Here is a 14,967-nt window from a genome sequence, read left to right on the forward strand (position 1 = left end):
AAGAGTTCGAGACCAACCTGGGCAATGTGATGAAACCCCATGTTTACAAAAAATATAAAAATTAGGGCTGGTCACGGTGGCTCACGCATGTAATCCCAGCACAATGGGAGCCCAAGGCCAGCAGATCACTTGAGGCCAGGAGTTAGACACCAGTGTGGCCAACATGGCAAAACCCCTTCTCTACTAAAAATACAAAAATTAACTGGGCATAGTGGTGCACACCTTTAATTCTAGCTACCCAGGAGGGTGAGGCTTGAGAATCGCTTGAACCTGGGAGGTAAAGGTTGCAGTGAGCTGAGATCGCGCCACTGCACTCCAGACTGGATGAGAGAGTGAGATTCTGGCTCAAAAAGAAAAAAACAAACAAGGCTGGGCACGGTGGCTCACACCTGTAATCCCAGCACTTTGAGAGGCTGAGGCGGGTGGATCACCTGAGCTCCGGAGTTGGAGACCAGGCCGGCCAACATCCCTACTAAAAATACAAAAATTAGGTTGTTGGCAAAGCCTGAGTCCTGTCCTCTCGCTCTCCTCCCTGGATAGCATGAGCTTCACCACTCGCTCCACTTTCTCTACCAACCACCGGTCCCTGGGCTCTGTCTCAGGCTCCCAGCTATGGTGCCTGGCCGGTCAGCAGTATGACCAGCGTCTATGCAGGCACCAAGGGCTCTGGTTCCTGGATCTTCATGTCCCGCTCCACCAGCTTCCAGGGCAGCATGGGGTCTGGGGGCCTGGCTTCGGGGATGGCTGGGGGTCTGGCAGGAATGGGAGGCATCCATAATGAGAAGGAGACCATACAAAGCCTGAATGACCCCTGGCCTCCTACCTGGACAGAGCGAGGAGCCTGGAGACCAAGAACCGGAAGCTGGAGAGCAAAATCCGGGAGCACTTGGAGAAGAAGGGACCCAGGTCAGAGACTGGAGGCATTACTTCAAGACCATTGAGGACCTGAGAGCTCAGATCTTTGCAAATACTATGGACAACACCCATATCATTCTGTAGACTGACAATGCCCGTCTTGCTACTGATGACTTTAGAGTCAAGTATGAGACAGAGTTGGCCATGCAGTAGTCTGTGGAGAGCGACATACATGGGCTTCACAAGGTCATTGATGACACCAATGTCCGTCAGCTGCAGCTGGAGACAGGGATCGAGGCTTTCAAGGAGGAGATGCTCTTCATGAAGAACCATGAAGAGGAAGTAAAAGGCCTACAAACCCAGATTGCCAGCTCTGGGTTAACTGTGGAGGTAGATGCCCCCAAATCTCAGGACCTCGCCAAGATCATGGCAGACATCCAGGCTCAATATGACGAGCTAGCTTGGAAGAAACGAGAGGAGCTGGACAAGTACTGGTCTCAGCAGATTAAGGAGAGCACCACAGTGGTCACTATGCAGTCCACTGAGGTTGGAGCTGCTGACATGACAATCACGGAGCCGAGACGTACCTCCAGTCCTTGGAGATGGACCTGGACTCTTATGAGAAATCTGAAGGCCAGCTTGGAGAACAGCCTGAGGGAGGTGGAGGCACGCTATGCCCTGCAGATGGAGCAGCTCAGTGGGATCCTGCTGCACCTGGAGTCAGAGGTGGCACAGACCCCGGCAGAGGGACAGCGCCAGGCCCAGGAGTACAAGGCCCTGGTGAACATTAAGGTCAAGCTGGAGGCTGAGATCGCCACCTACCACTGCCTGCTGGAAGATGGGTGAGGACTTCAATCTTGGTGATGCCCTGGACAGCAGCAACTCCATGCAAACCATCCAAAAGACCACCACCCTCCTGATAGTGGATGGCAAAGTGGTGTTTGAGACCAACGACACCAAAGTTCTGAGACATTAAGCCACCAGAAGCAGGGTATCGTTTGGGGAGCAGGAGGCCAATAAAAAGTTCAGAGGTCAAAAAAAAAAAAAAAAAAATACAAAAATTAGCCAGGTGTCATGGCACATACCTGTAATCCCAGCTACTTGGGAGGCTGAGGCAGAAGTACTGCTTGAACCTGGGAGGCGGAGGTTGCAATGAGCTGAGATCGCACCACTGCACACCAGCCTGGGCGACAGAGTGAGACTCCGTCTCAAAAAAAGAAAAAAAAAGAAAGTGAAAAACCAAACAAAACAAAACATAAATTAGCCAGGCACGCCTGTAGTCTCAGCTTCTGGGGAAGCTGAGATGGGAGGATTGCTTAAACCTGGGGAGGTCGAGGCTACGGTGAGCCATGAGTTGTGAGTGTGCACTGCACTCCAACCTGGGTGACCCAGCGAGACCTTGTCTCAGAAAAAAAAAAAAAAAAAATTGGTTTAATGCTGGGGAATCTTACTAGTTACATGCCAGGGAATCATGGCATTCATCAATTCATGGCAACCCAACACATCTGCACACATGTCTATATAGCATATCTGCAGACATGGTGAACAGGCATGTGATAACATTCAGCATCCATTCTCACAGTTAAAAGTTTTTTGAGCAGGGTGTGGTGGCTCAAACCTATAGTCCCAGCTACTTGGGAGAGTAGGCCGGAGGATTGCTTGAGCCCAGGAGTTCTGGGCTGTAGTGTGCCATGCCAATGGGGTATCCACACTAAATTTGGCATCAGTATGGTGACCTTCCTAGAGCAGGGTTGCCTAAAGAGGGGTGAACTGGCCCAGGATGGAAATGGACCAGGTCGAAACTCCCATGCTGATGAGTAGTGGGATCATGTCACTGCACTGCAGCCTGGACACCATAGCAAGGGTCCATCTGTCACAAACAAACAAAAACCAAAGAACTTTTTGGGCTGGGCAGGGTGCCTCAAACCTATAACGCTAGCACTTTGGGAGGCTGAGGTGGGCAGATCAGTTCAGTCCTGGAGTTTGAGATTAGCCTAGGCAACATGGCAAAACCCTATCTCTACAAAAAATACAAAAATTAGCTGGGCATGGTGGTGCACACCTGTAGTCCCCACTACCTGGGAGGCTGAGGTGAGAGGATTGCTTGAGCCCGGAGGTCAAGGCTGCAGCGAGCCAAGCCAAGATGGTGCTACTACAGTCTAGCTTGAGTGACAGAGTGAGACTCCGTTTCCAAAAGAAAAAAAAAAATTTTTTTTTTCAAGGGATTCTTGTTCAAGTTCAAGTGATTCTTGCACCTCAGCTTCCTGAGTAGCTGTGAGTACAGGTGTGTGCCACCACACCCGGCTAATTTTTGTATTTTTTGATAGAGACAGGGTTTCACCATGTTGGCCAGGCTGGTCTCAAACTCCTGACGTCAAGTGGTCCACCCACCTTGGCCTCCCAAAGTGCTGGGATTATAGGCGTGAGCCACCGCACCCAGCCTATTTTTATGTATTATTATTTTTTAGACTAGTAAAGTGCAGTATTGAGAAGAGGGGACAGAGAAGAATAAGGAGTTTGATCTGTTACTGCCTATGAACAACCAACTGAGATAACTCAACTACCTTTGGACCAGCCAAACGTCTTAAAAAAATGTTTGGTGTAAATTCATTAAACCACAGAACCCACCCAAAACTCAAGAATATTTTCGAGGCTAATTATATTTTTTATCCTAGTGCGAGTCTTTATACTTTTTTGGAGGGCATATTAAAGTATTGAAGAGGAGGCACCAACCCAGATCCCATGGGATGTAAGATCCTATGTGGCATGTGTACAGTATTTCTCACGTTGGAACCTTCTGAATTCTAAAATACACTTGACTTAAAGAGTTTGGACAAGGGATCGAGGACCTGAGCAAGCTGACCCAGGAAATATTTTTCTCCCCCATCTCACACCAGAGGCAGCACACTGGTTTGCCATTCTGTACCTCGTGGAGGTCCCAGGCACTAGCAGTAGAGATGGCCCTCATTCTCTGTGCTGTGGAGTGTTCTGTGCTGTCGATGTCCTCTGTTTATTTTGTCATTCCCCTGCTACTGGGTACTGGTGAACAGTTTTTTAAAAATTGTGGTTCTAAAAAAATAAACACAAATAACATTTATCATATAGTTCAGTAATGTTACGATTATTCACATTATTATGAAACAGATCTCCAGAACTTTTTAATCTTACAAATCTGAGACTCTGTACTCACTAAACCACAACTCCCTTTTCTCCTTTACCCCCAGGCCCTGGCAGCTACCATTCGACTTTCAGTCTCTATGAATTAAACTATTCTAAGTACCTCATAAGTAGAATCACACAGCATTAGCCCTTTATCACTTGCTTATTTCATTTGGCATCATGTCCTTAAGGGTCATGTGTGTTATAACATGTGACATGATTTCCCTCATTTTGCAGGCTGAATGGCGTGCCATTTTATGGATATACCACATTTTGTTCGTCTATTCACCTATCAAGGGATACTTGGTTTGCTTCCATCTCTTGTCTATTGCATATAATGCTGCTATGAACATGGGTGTGCAAATATCTGAGACTCTGCTTTCAGTTCTTTTGGCTATATCCCCAGAAGTGAAATTGCTGGGTCATTCTATTGATAATTTTCTGAGGAACATAGCAGTTGCACCACTTTTTATTCCCACCAACAGTGCACAAGGGTTATAGTTTCTCCACATCCTTGCTAAAGCTTGTTATTTTCTGGTTTTTTGTTTTGTTTTGTTTATTGAGACAGGATTTTGGTCTGTCACCCCAACTGGAGTTCGGGGGCACCATCATAGCTCCACCTCCTGGGCTCAAGCAGTGCTTCTGAAGCCTCCCAAGTAGCTGGGACTATAGGCAAGCACCACCATGTCTGGCCAGTTTTTTAAAAAATATATTTGTAGAGATAGAATCTTACTGTCTCCCAGGCTGGTCTCAAACTCCTGGGCTCAAGCAATCCTTCCACCTCAGCCTCCCTAAGTACTGGGATTATGGACATGAGATTATAGATGTGAATCACCACGCCCAGCCTACTTGTTTTTTTTTTTTTGTTTTTTTTTTGAGACGGAGTCTGGCTGTGTCTCCCAGGCTGGAGTGCAGTGGCGCGATCTCGGCTCACTGCAAGCTCCGCCTCCCGGGTTTACGCCATTCTCCTGCCTCAGCCTCCCAAGTAGCTGGGACTACAGGCGCCCGCCACCACACCCGGCTAGTTTTTTGTATTTTTAGTAGAGACAGGGTTTCACCATGTTAGCCAGAATAGTCTCGATCTCCTGACCTCGTGATCCACCCGCCTCGGCCTCCCAAAGTGCTGGGATTACAGGCTTGAGCCACCGCGCCCGGCCTTTTTTGTTTGTTTTGTTGTTTTTTTATAGTGGTCATCCTAATGGATATGAGGTGTGGACAACTTTTTAAAATTTTTAAATCTTTATTTTGACATAATTCCTGACTTATAGAAAAGTAGTGATAAAAGGATACACATTTGTGTCAGGCCACGCATGGTGGTACATGCCTATAGTCCCAACTACTTGGGAGGCTGAGGCAGAAGCATCACTTAAGCCCAGAAGGTTGAGGCTGCAGTGAGCCAAAAATGAATTTTATTTTATTTTATTTTTTTTGAGACAGAGTCTCACTCCGTCACCCAGGCTGGAGTGCAGTGGCATCGTCTCAGCTCACTGCAACCTCCACCTCCCAGGTTCAAGCGATTCTCGTGCCTCAGCCTCCCAAGTAGCTGGGATTACAGGTGCCTACCACCACACCCAGCTAATTTTTGCATTTTTACTAGAGACAGGGTTTCACCATGCGGGCCAACTTGGTCTTGAACTCCTGACCTCAGGTGATCCGCCCACCTCGGCCTCCCAAAGTGCTGGGATATAGGCCTGAGCCACTGCACCTGGCCCCAAAAATGAATGTTTAAAGAATTAAGTGTGGGCCGGGCGCGGTGGCTCAATCCCAGCACTTTGGGAGGCTGAGGCGAGTGGATCACCTGAGGTCAGGAGTTCAAGACTAGCCTGGCCAACGTGGAGAAACCTCGTCTCTACTAAAAATGCAAAATTAGCTGGGTGTGGTGGCGCATGCCTATAATCCCAGCTACTCGGGAGGCTGAGGTAGAAGAATCACTTGAACCTGGGAGGCGGAGGTTGCAGTGAGCCAAAATCGTGCCATTGCACTCCAGCCTGGGCAACACGAGCAAAACTCTGTCTCAGAAAAAAAAAAAAAAAAGAATTACATTTGGTAAATTTTTTGTTAAAAAGGAAAAACAATAAAAAGGAGTGACTATATATTTTATTTTTCTTTTGGGCTCTTTTTTCTCTCTGGTTTTTATTTTGAAATATTTAAATCCTATAGAAAAGTTGAAAGTTAAGTCTAGTGAACACCTGTACTCTTGGCTTCAATTCATCAGTTAACATTTTGCATATTCACTTCAGAGTAAGTTTTAGATATCATGACAATTTATCTCTAAAAACTTCAGTTCAGCTCTCTAAGGATGAGGAGATTCTTTGACATACCTATAATACTATCATAATATCAAAAATTTATAATTGAGCCGTGTTCCATGGTGAGTGATTTTAGTCCCAGCTACTTAGGAGGCTAAGGTGGGAGGATCACTTGAGCACAGGAGTTTAAGTCCAGCTTGAGCAACGTAGCAACCCTGTCTCTAAAAAAATAAAAATGAAAAAGAAATGTGTAATCATTCTATAATTTCATCTGATACTGAGTCCATGTTCAAATTTTCCTGATTGTACCCCAGATGTCTTATATCTTCTTTCTCCTCCCTCCATTCATGATCCATGCAGTGAACTTTTTTTTTTTTTTAGGAGACAGAGTCTCATTTTGTTGCCCAGGCTGGGCAATGGTGTCATGATAGCTCACTGCAGCCTCAAAATACTGGGCTCAAGCAATGCTCCCACATCAGCATTTCAAACTGATGGGATTACGGATGCGTGCCACCATGCCCAGCTAATTTTTTTTTAAGAGATGGGGTCTTTCTGTGTTGCCCCATCTGGTCTTTTTTTTTTCTTCTTATTTTTCTTTTTCTTTTAAGGCAGAATGTTGCTCTATTGCCAAGGCTGAAGAGTAGTGGTGCGATTTCGGTTCACTGCAACCTCCGCCTCCCAGGTTCAAGTGATTTTCGTGCCTCAGCCACCCGAGTAGCTGAGATTATAGGTGTGCACCACCATGTAGCTAATTTTTGTATTTTTAGTAGAGGCGAGGTTTCACCATGTTGACCAGGCTGGCCTCGAACTCTTGGCCTCAAGTGATCTACCTGCTTCGGGCTCCCAAAGTGCTGGGATTACAGGTGTGAACTATCGCACCCGGCTGCCCAGTCTGGTCCTTTTTTTTTTTTTTTTTTTTTTTTTTTGAGACGGAGTCTTGCTCTGTCGCCCAGGCTGGAGTGCAGTGGCCGGATCTCAGCTCACCGCAAGCTCCGCCTCCCGGGTTCACGGCATTCTCCTGCCTCAGCCTCCCGAGTAGCTGGGACTACAGGCGCCCGCCACCACGCCCGGCTAGTTTTTTGTATTTTTTAGTAGAGACGGGGTTTCACCGTTAGCCAGGATGGTCTCGATCTCCTGACCTCGTGATCCACCTGTCTCGGCCTCCCAAAGTGCTGGGATTACAGGCTTGAGCCACCGCGCCCAGCCCCAGTCTGGTCTTAAAGTCCTGGCCTCAAGCAGTCTTCCTGCCTTGGCCCCCAAAGGATTATAAGTTTTTTTTTTTCTTAAAATGATACACATTTGTGTCAGGCCAGGCATGGTGGCTCACATCTGTAATTCCAGCACTATGGGAGGCTGAGGCAGGTGGATCACATGAGGTCAGGAGTTCGAGATCAGCCTGACCAACATGGTGAAACCCTGTCTCTACTAAAAATACAAAATAGCCAGGCGTGATGGCGCATGCCTGTAATTCCAGCTACTTGGTGGCTGAGGCAGGAGAATCGCTTGAACCTGGTAGGCGGAGGTTGTAGTGAGCCGAGATTGCGCTATTGCACTCCAGCCTGGGCAACAAGAGCGAGACTCTGTCTCAAAAAAAAAAAAAAAAAAAAAAATTCTATGTCAATCAAAGCACCCACACCCTGCTCAGGGCGGGCAGTCTTGAAATGTTGCCATCTTCACTGCTGCCAATATAGTCCCAGAGGTGCCAGCAGAAGAATCAGACAGGAGAAGTGCATGTATCAGCACAGTCCTGGAAAGTCCAGGAGAGCCAACCGGATCACTACAAAGAGCATGGGAAAGTGCCCCGAGGGCTTGGCCATGCATGGAGTGAAATGTCTGGGAATAAATGTAACAAGTATGTGCCAGGTCTGTAGGAAGATGACTTGTAAGACCTCCAAATAGACCCAGAGGATGGCTGGACAGTTAAAAAGGTCCACTGTGTCCATTATAAAAATGCTGTTTATCTCTACATTAACCTAGATGTTTAACATAACCCACCAAAATACCAAGAGGGTTTATTTGGGGCAATTACAGAAACTTGATTCTAAAATTCAAATGTAAAAAGGAAGCAGTGACCAGGAAATTGTTGAAAACAAAAATAGCGAAAGGAGACTATTCCTATCCTATGTGATAAAGATGGCCTCAAAAATTAGAGGAAGGGGTCGGGTGCGGTGACTCACGCCTGTAATCCCAGCACTTTGGGAGGCCGAGGCGGATGGATGACAAGGTGAGGAGTTCAAGATCAGCCTGGCCAACATAGTGATAACCCCGTCTCTACTAAAAATACAAAATTAGCTGGCTGTGGTGGCACATGCCTGTAATCTTAGCTACTGGGGAGGCTGAGGCAGGAGAATCTCCTAAACTTGGGAGGTGGAGGTTGCGGTGAGCCAAGATCATTGGGCCACTGCACTCCAGCTTGGGCAACAGAGTGAAACTTTGTCTCAAAAAAAAAAAAAAAAAAAAAAAAAAAAAAAAAAAATTAGAGAAAGGAGGGAAGAGTTCCGAGTTGCCATCTAGAAAAACAAAGTTGGACCCTTGCTTCATACCTTATACCAAAATAAATTCCAGGTAGATCAACAGTTTTAAATGTGAAAGAAATGTGAAAGATTCAACAGTAAAAACACTAGAGGAAAATATGGGAAATGTTTTCTAAATAATCTCAGAAGGAAAAAGCCTTCCTGAGTTTGACACAAAACTCGGAGGCAAGTAAATGATAAATTTGATCACATTGAAAACGAAGATAGGCTGGTCCGAAGGTAGTGAGTTACCTCAGTTGGTTGTTCACAGTCACAGATCCAACTCCAGGTTCTACTGTTTCACCTTCTACTTCTTTCACTGCACTTAACTAGACTTAAGAAAAAAAAAAAAAAGACAAATTTCTGCATGGCAAAAAAGCAATACAGAATCAAAAGATAGGGGAAACTCCTCATCAAAAAAGGGGCAGATTTCTTCAAATTGATAAGATAGAGTCTAATAGAAAACTGACTAAGAATCTGAACTGTTCAGAAAAGAAAATGGAAATGGCTCTTTAACATGTGAGGACATTTTCTGTACCTTTTGTGATGAGGTTTTTCCCTCTCGTGGTAGTGAGTTAGAGCTGGTGTCTTCCTGGGTTGGGGGTAGAGGGTGCAGGCACCAGTCCCTGCTATTAGGAATGATGTAAAAAGAGTGACTTGACAATACTATCAAAAGTATAAATGTATGTAAACCCTTCGACCCAGCAACTGTATTTGTGGGACTTAATCCTGGCATATGCATACTCAGCATGTTGTAAGAGTGAGGCTATTTATCATGTGAACTAACTGGAAATTATAAGTAACCTAAATGTACCCCTGTAGGAATGGGTTAAAGAAGTGAGATAGCTGGCTGGGCATGGTGGCTCATGCCTGTAATCCCAGCACTTTGGGAGGCTGAGGCGGGTGCATCACCTGAGGTCAGGAGTTTGAGTCCAGCCTGGCTAACGTGGTGAAACCCTGTCTCTACTAAAAATACAAAAATTAGCCGGGCATAGTGGCACACGACTATAATCCCATCTACACCCGGGAGGCTGTGGCAGGAGAATCACTTGAACCTGGGAGGCGGAGGTTGCGGTGAGCCGAGATTGCGCCATTATACTCCAGCCTGGGTGACAAGAGCGAAATTGCATCTTAAAAAATAAAATAAAGTGAGACAGTCTTTGCAAAGAGTGAAGCAGTCCTGTGTACATGGGCATGGATCAGTCTCCAAGCTTTATTGTAAAAACCGGGCCGGGTGCAGTGGCTCTCGCCTGTAATCCCAGCACTTTGTTAGGCCGAGGCGGGCAGATCATGAGGTCAGGAGATCAAGACCATCCTGGCTAACACGGTGAAACCCTGTCTCTACTAAAAATACAAAAAATTAGCTGGGCGTGGTAGCATGAACCTGTAATCTCAGCTACTTGGGAGGCCGAGGCAGGAGAATCACTTGAACCCAGGAGATGGAGGTTGCACTGAGCCGAGATCATGCCACTGCACTCCACCCTGGGCGACAGAGCGAGACTTCATCTTCCCCCCACCCGCGCCCCCCCAAAAAAAGTCCTGGCACTGTGGCTCACACCTGTAATCCCAGCACTTTGAGAGGCCGAGGGGGTCGGATCACAAGGTCAGGAGATCGATACCATCCTGGCTAACACGGTGAAACCGTGTCTCTACTAAAAACAAAAAATTAGCCGGGCATGGAGGTGGGCGCCTGTAGTCCCAGCTACTCAGGAGGCTGAGGCAGGAGAATGGCGCGAACCCGGGAGGTGGAGCTTGCAGTGAGCCATCGCACCACTGCACTCCAGCCTCGGTGAGAGAGCGAGACTCCGTCTCAAAAAAAAAAAAAAAAGCCAAGTGAGATGTGGAATATGACTGCCCTGGGAATACTGCGGCCCTGGGAGGGGAACTCACTGATATCTGGGAGCAGAGGCAAGGGGACTTTCACCACAACCTATGCTGTATTTTTTTTTTTTGAGAGACAGAGTTTCGCTCTTGTTGCCCAGGCTGGAGTGCAATGGTGCGATCTCAGCTCACTGCAACCTCCCCCTCCTGGGTTCAAGCGATTCTCCTGCCTCAGCCTCCATCTGAGGAACTCAGAGGAGACACCATCACGCCCGGCTAATTTTTGTATTTTTAGTAGAGATGCAATTTCACCTTATGGGCCAGGCTGGTTTTGAACTCCTGACCTGAAATGATCCGCCTGCCTCGGCCTCCCAAAGTTCTGGGATTACAGATGTGAGTCACCGTGCCTGGCCTCCTGCTCTTTGAATGATACTTGGCATTTGGTAGGAACTTCATAAATATACATTGAATGAAACGACTTGTATTAGTTTCCCATTAATTCATTGCTTTGAAATGTGCTCTGGAGTTGCTACTGCTCCGATCCAGGAACTGCACTGATGAACACAGCAGAAGCAAGCTGTGCGTGGCCTCCCCTCCCGAGGCTCATATGGGACTCCTTGGGTCCATGAAAAGGGAAACAGGACAATTTCCAGGATGGCTGCCCAGACTTGGTCAGGATCCTTTTGTGGGATGGCTCATGCGTGCACACAGTTCACTCAGAGCACAGAGTGGGTCAGCCCACTCCCCGGGCCCCGCCACCAGCACCAGGTTCTTCTCTGAATACTGTCACTCTTGGCAACCTGGGCTTGAGTCCTTGTTGGTATAACTCAATTTTCTTGTGTCTTCACTTTTCAGAGGAATGTTTGCTGGGGGATTGAAAGAGATGGAACAGGAAGAGGTCCTGATCCACGGCGTGTCCTACAATGCTATGTGCCAAATCCTACATTTCATATACACCTCCGAGCTGGAGCTCAGCCTGAGCAATGTGCAAGAGACACTGGTGGCTGCCTGCCAGCTTCAGGTGAGGCATGTCTCGTCTAGCAAGGCAGACCCACACCCAGGTGGGGTTCCCTGAGATGCCCATGATGCCTGCCAGGCACTAGCATTGGCTTGAAGATGGGTCAGGAGTGTGAGGAGACCAAGCAGTGAAGAAGGCCATGAAGTGGGGAGGACTCTGGAGTTGTGCCCTGGAGCTAAAACAGAGCTGCTTCAGATCCCCCAGGCCCTCTGCCTTTGCCCTCTTCACTATTGCTGGTTGTTTCCCCACTGTCTGAGTCTCCCTGTCATTGAAAGCATCCTGCACATAAGCAGGTAGGCTGATCCGAGGCTGCATGCGGACGTCCTGTGTGCTTTGGAGTCTGGCAATGCGGAGCGTCCACCAGCATTGCTGCCAGGGCCCTTCCTGCCTGTCCCCGCACTGGACCACTTCAGTCTCTTGAAAACATATGCTTTTTGTTATTGAACTTTATCTATTTATTTCTCCATCCATCCATCCATGCATGCATGCATCCATCCATCCGCTCATTCAATTTATTGGAGACAAGCTCTCTCTCTCTTGTCCAGGCTAGAGTGCAGTGGCACAATCACAGCTCACTGCAGCCTCAACCTCCTGGACTCCAGCAATCCTTCTGCCTCAGGCTCCTAAGTAGTTGGGACCTACAGGCATGTGCCACCACACCTGGCTAATTTTTAAATTTTTTTTAATAGAGATAGGGGCTTGCTTTGTTGCTTAGGCTAGTCTTGAACCCCTGGCCTCAAGTGATCCACCTCAGCCTTCCAAAGTGTTGGGACTACAGGTGTGAGCCAATGCGCTTGGCCTGTTTATTTTTTTTAAAAGACAGGATCTCACTCTGTTACCCAGACTGTAATGCAATGGCATGATCATAGTTCACTGTAACCTCCACCTCCTAGGCTCAAGTGATCCTCCTGCCTCAGCCTTCTGAGTAGCTGGGACTAAAGATGCATGCCACTGTGCCTAGCTGATACATATATGTATATATATTTTTATACGGATGGGATGGGGCCTTGTTTTTTTTTGTTTTGTTTTGTTTTTTGTTTTTTTGAGACGGAGTCTTGCTTTGTCACCCAGGCTGGCATGCAGTGGCACGATCTCGGCTCACTGCAACCTCTGCCTCCTGGGTTCAAGCACTTCTGCCTCAGCCTCCTGTGTAGCTGGGATTACAGGCATGCGCCACCATGCCCGGCTAGTTTTATTTATATTTTTAGTAGAGATGGGGTTTCTCCATGTTGGTCAGGCTGGTCTCAAACTCCCGACCTCAGGTGATCCACCTGCCTTGGCCTCCCAAAGTGCTGGGATTACAGATGTGAGCCACTGCGCCCAGCCAGGGATGGGGCCTTGTTATGTTGCCCAGGCTGGTCTCAAACTCTTGGCCTCAGGTGATACTCCCACCTTGGATTCCCAAAGTTCTGGGATTACAGGTGTGAGCCTCTGTGCCCAACCTGTTATTGAAGTTTAAGTACTTGTTTTCCTACAGAATTCAAAAAGTTTTCTGAGGCTTTGACAGTGTGACTTATGCTTTGGAGGATTATTCTCAGTGGTGTGGGTGCAGTTACACAGGACTGGGCCTGCAGGTGCCTTTGAACTATCAATCAGAGGCCTGATATGAGTTGAGAGTCACCTCTTCCCACATTTCTTAAAAGTGAAACAAAGTGCTATGCTAAGTTCATCATTCTGACCTTTCTTCCCATGAGGGCAGGTTTGGTGCAATTAGAACAACACTCAAGTCCTAGGAAAACCAACCTGTTCGGGGGCATATGGAGGTGCCACCCCATGTGACAAGGCCCTGGAGGCCTCCCTGTGCCCTATTCTCAGATTGTTAGGACCTGGATGCTGGGTGGGTTGATCTGAGATGACTGACTTGTCTCACCATACCTGCATGGTGAGTAGATGGAGTTGGGTTTTACAACAAAAGAATTTCTCCCTCTTCTTTTGTTTAGAGATCTCTTCTGTCCCCACATCCCTGTCATTTTCGCTTTGGGAACACTCATCCAGTTCTCCACCCTGGCAGCAGTTAATTCCTGATTCAGCTGCCTTTGAAACATCTCCCCCAGCATGGCTCAGCTCCAGCTGTCCTATCTCCTCCTCCACACCTGCCACTCTCCTGGAGCTCCCCTGCCAGTCCCCCTGCTCTGTGTGTCCTGTGACCATCCTGCCAGTTCCCTGGGCTCAACCTCAGTGACTCCTTGAGCCTGTCCACCTTCTTAATTCCCTGTGTCCAAGTGAGGACAGGTCGTCCTTCTCAGTATTGCTTGTAACCATCTCTGTTCTGTGTTTCCATTTCCTTCCCGTTTGCCTGGCCTCCATCTCTTTATTTCTGCCATTTCCTTCTTCTCCCTGCAGCAATCACACACACTGAAACCAGATCATCTTCCTAACACCACTTTCACTCTCACCAGTCAGCTTGGAGGCCTACAGTCTCTCTCTGTCGGTTTGGCCAGTGCTCCCGACAGCCCTGGGTCATCTCCCCTAGTGCCTCAGAGGCCATCTCAGGGGCAGCAGCCTAGCTTTGTTTTTTAACATATCAGGCTTCTGGGCCAGGCTTGGAGGTTCATGCCTGTAATCCCAGCACCTTTGGAGGCCAAGGTGAGAGGATCGCTTGAGGCCAGGAGTTTGAGATCAGCCTGGTCAACAAAGCGAGACCCCATCTCTACAGAAGCTTTTTAAAAATAGCCGGGCATAGTGGTATGCACCTATAGTTCCAGCTATTCGGGAGGCTGAGGTGGGAGGATCACTTGAGCCCAGGAGGTGGAGACTGCAGTAAGCTGTGATCACACTACTACATGCCAGCTTATCTCAAAAAAAAAAAAAAAAAAAAAAAAAAATCAGGCTTCTTTGCAATATTGTTTTATAGCAGGTTTTACTTGGCATGACCATGTCAAGTCCATAGGCCTGTAGGATTGTGTGTGTTCACATAGCTAGTGACTACTGGGAGCTTTCCCCATGTGTTGTGCTCTGCACTAGGCCTGGGACCAGACTCTACACGGTGTCCCCAGAGGCCTGAGTCTGATTCCCAGTAACACTGTCCTATTGGGTTGCCCCAAGCACATGCAGTCCCTTCTGTGAGCCTCTTATGGGGCTTTTGCACATCCTGAGCCCAGGCTGGTTCCTCTGTGAGATTTTGCTGAGCAGAAGGCCCACTGCTCTAAAAATAGGACTGAAAGGAGTATCAGCGGGGTCCTCTCAAGGAGCTGCTGCTGCCCAGGCTTCTTCAGAGCTGTTTGTGCTCACATTCTGCCCAAAACTTGGTCTTCAGGACCCTGGCCCATGACAAACCAGAATTTTAGGAAAACCTAGTCGTTTGGAAAGAAGTGACAAAGCAGAAGTACTGGCAAAAGGGGAAAACAGAAGG

General features: G+C 47.7%; 1 protein-coding gene and 1 pseudogene across 1 annotated transcript in view; both read left to right on the forward strand.

Moving 5' to 3' along the window:
• KLHL22 (kelch like family member 22) overlaps nucleotides 1-14,967 on the forward strand; it is a 53,613-nt gene that overhangs the window by 11,704 nt on the left and 26,942 nt on the right. The window contains exon 3 of the mRNA XM_007974982.3: nucleotides 11,453-11,618. Coding sequence (XP_007973173.1) covers nucleotides 11,453-11,618 — 166 coding nt within the window. The remainder of the gene's footprint in view (nucleotides 1-11,452; nucleotides 11,619-14,967) is intronic.
• LOC140709165 (keratin, type I cytoskeletal 18 pseudogene) lies at nucleotides 636-5,717 on the forward strand (annotated as a pseudogene).

The sequence above is a fragment of the Chlorocebus sabaeus genome, chromosome 19, assembly GCF_047675955.1.
Source record: "Chlorocebus sabaeus isolate Y175 chromosome 19, mChlSab1.0.hap1, whole genome shotgun sequence".
Lineage (NCBI taxonomy): Eukaryota > Metazoa > Chordata > Mammalia > Primates > Cercopithecidae > Chlorocebus > Chlorocebus sabaeus.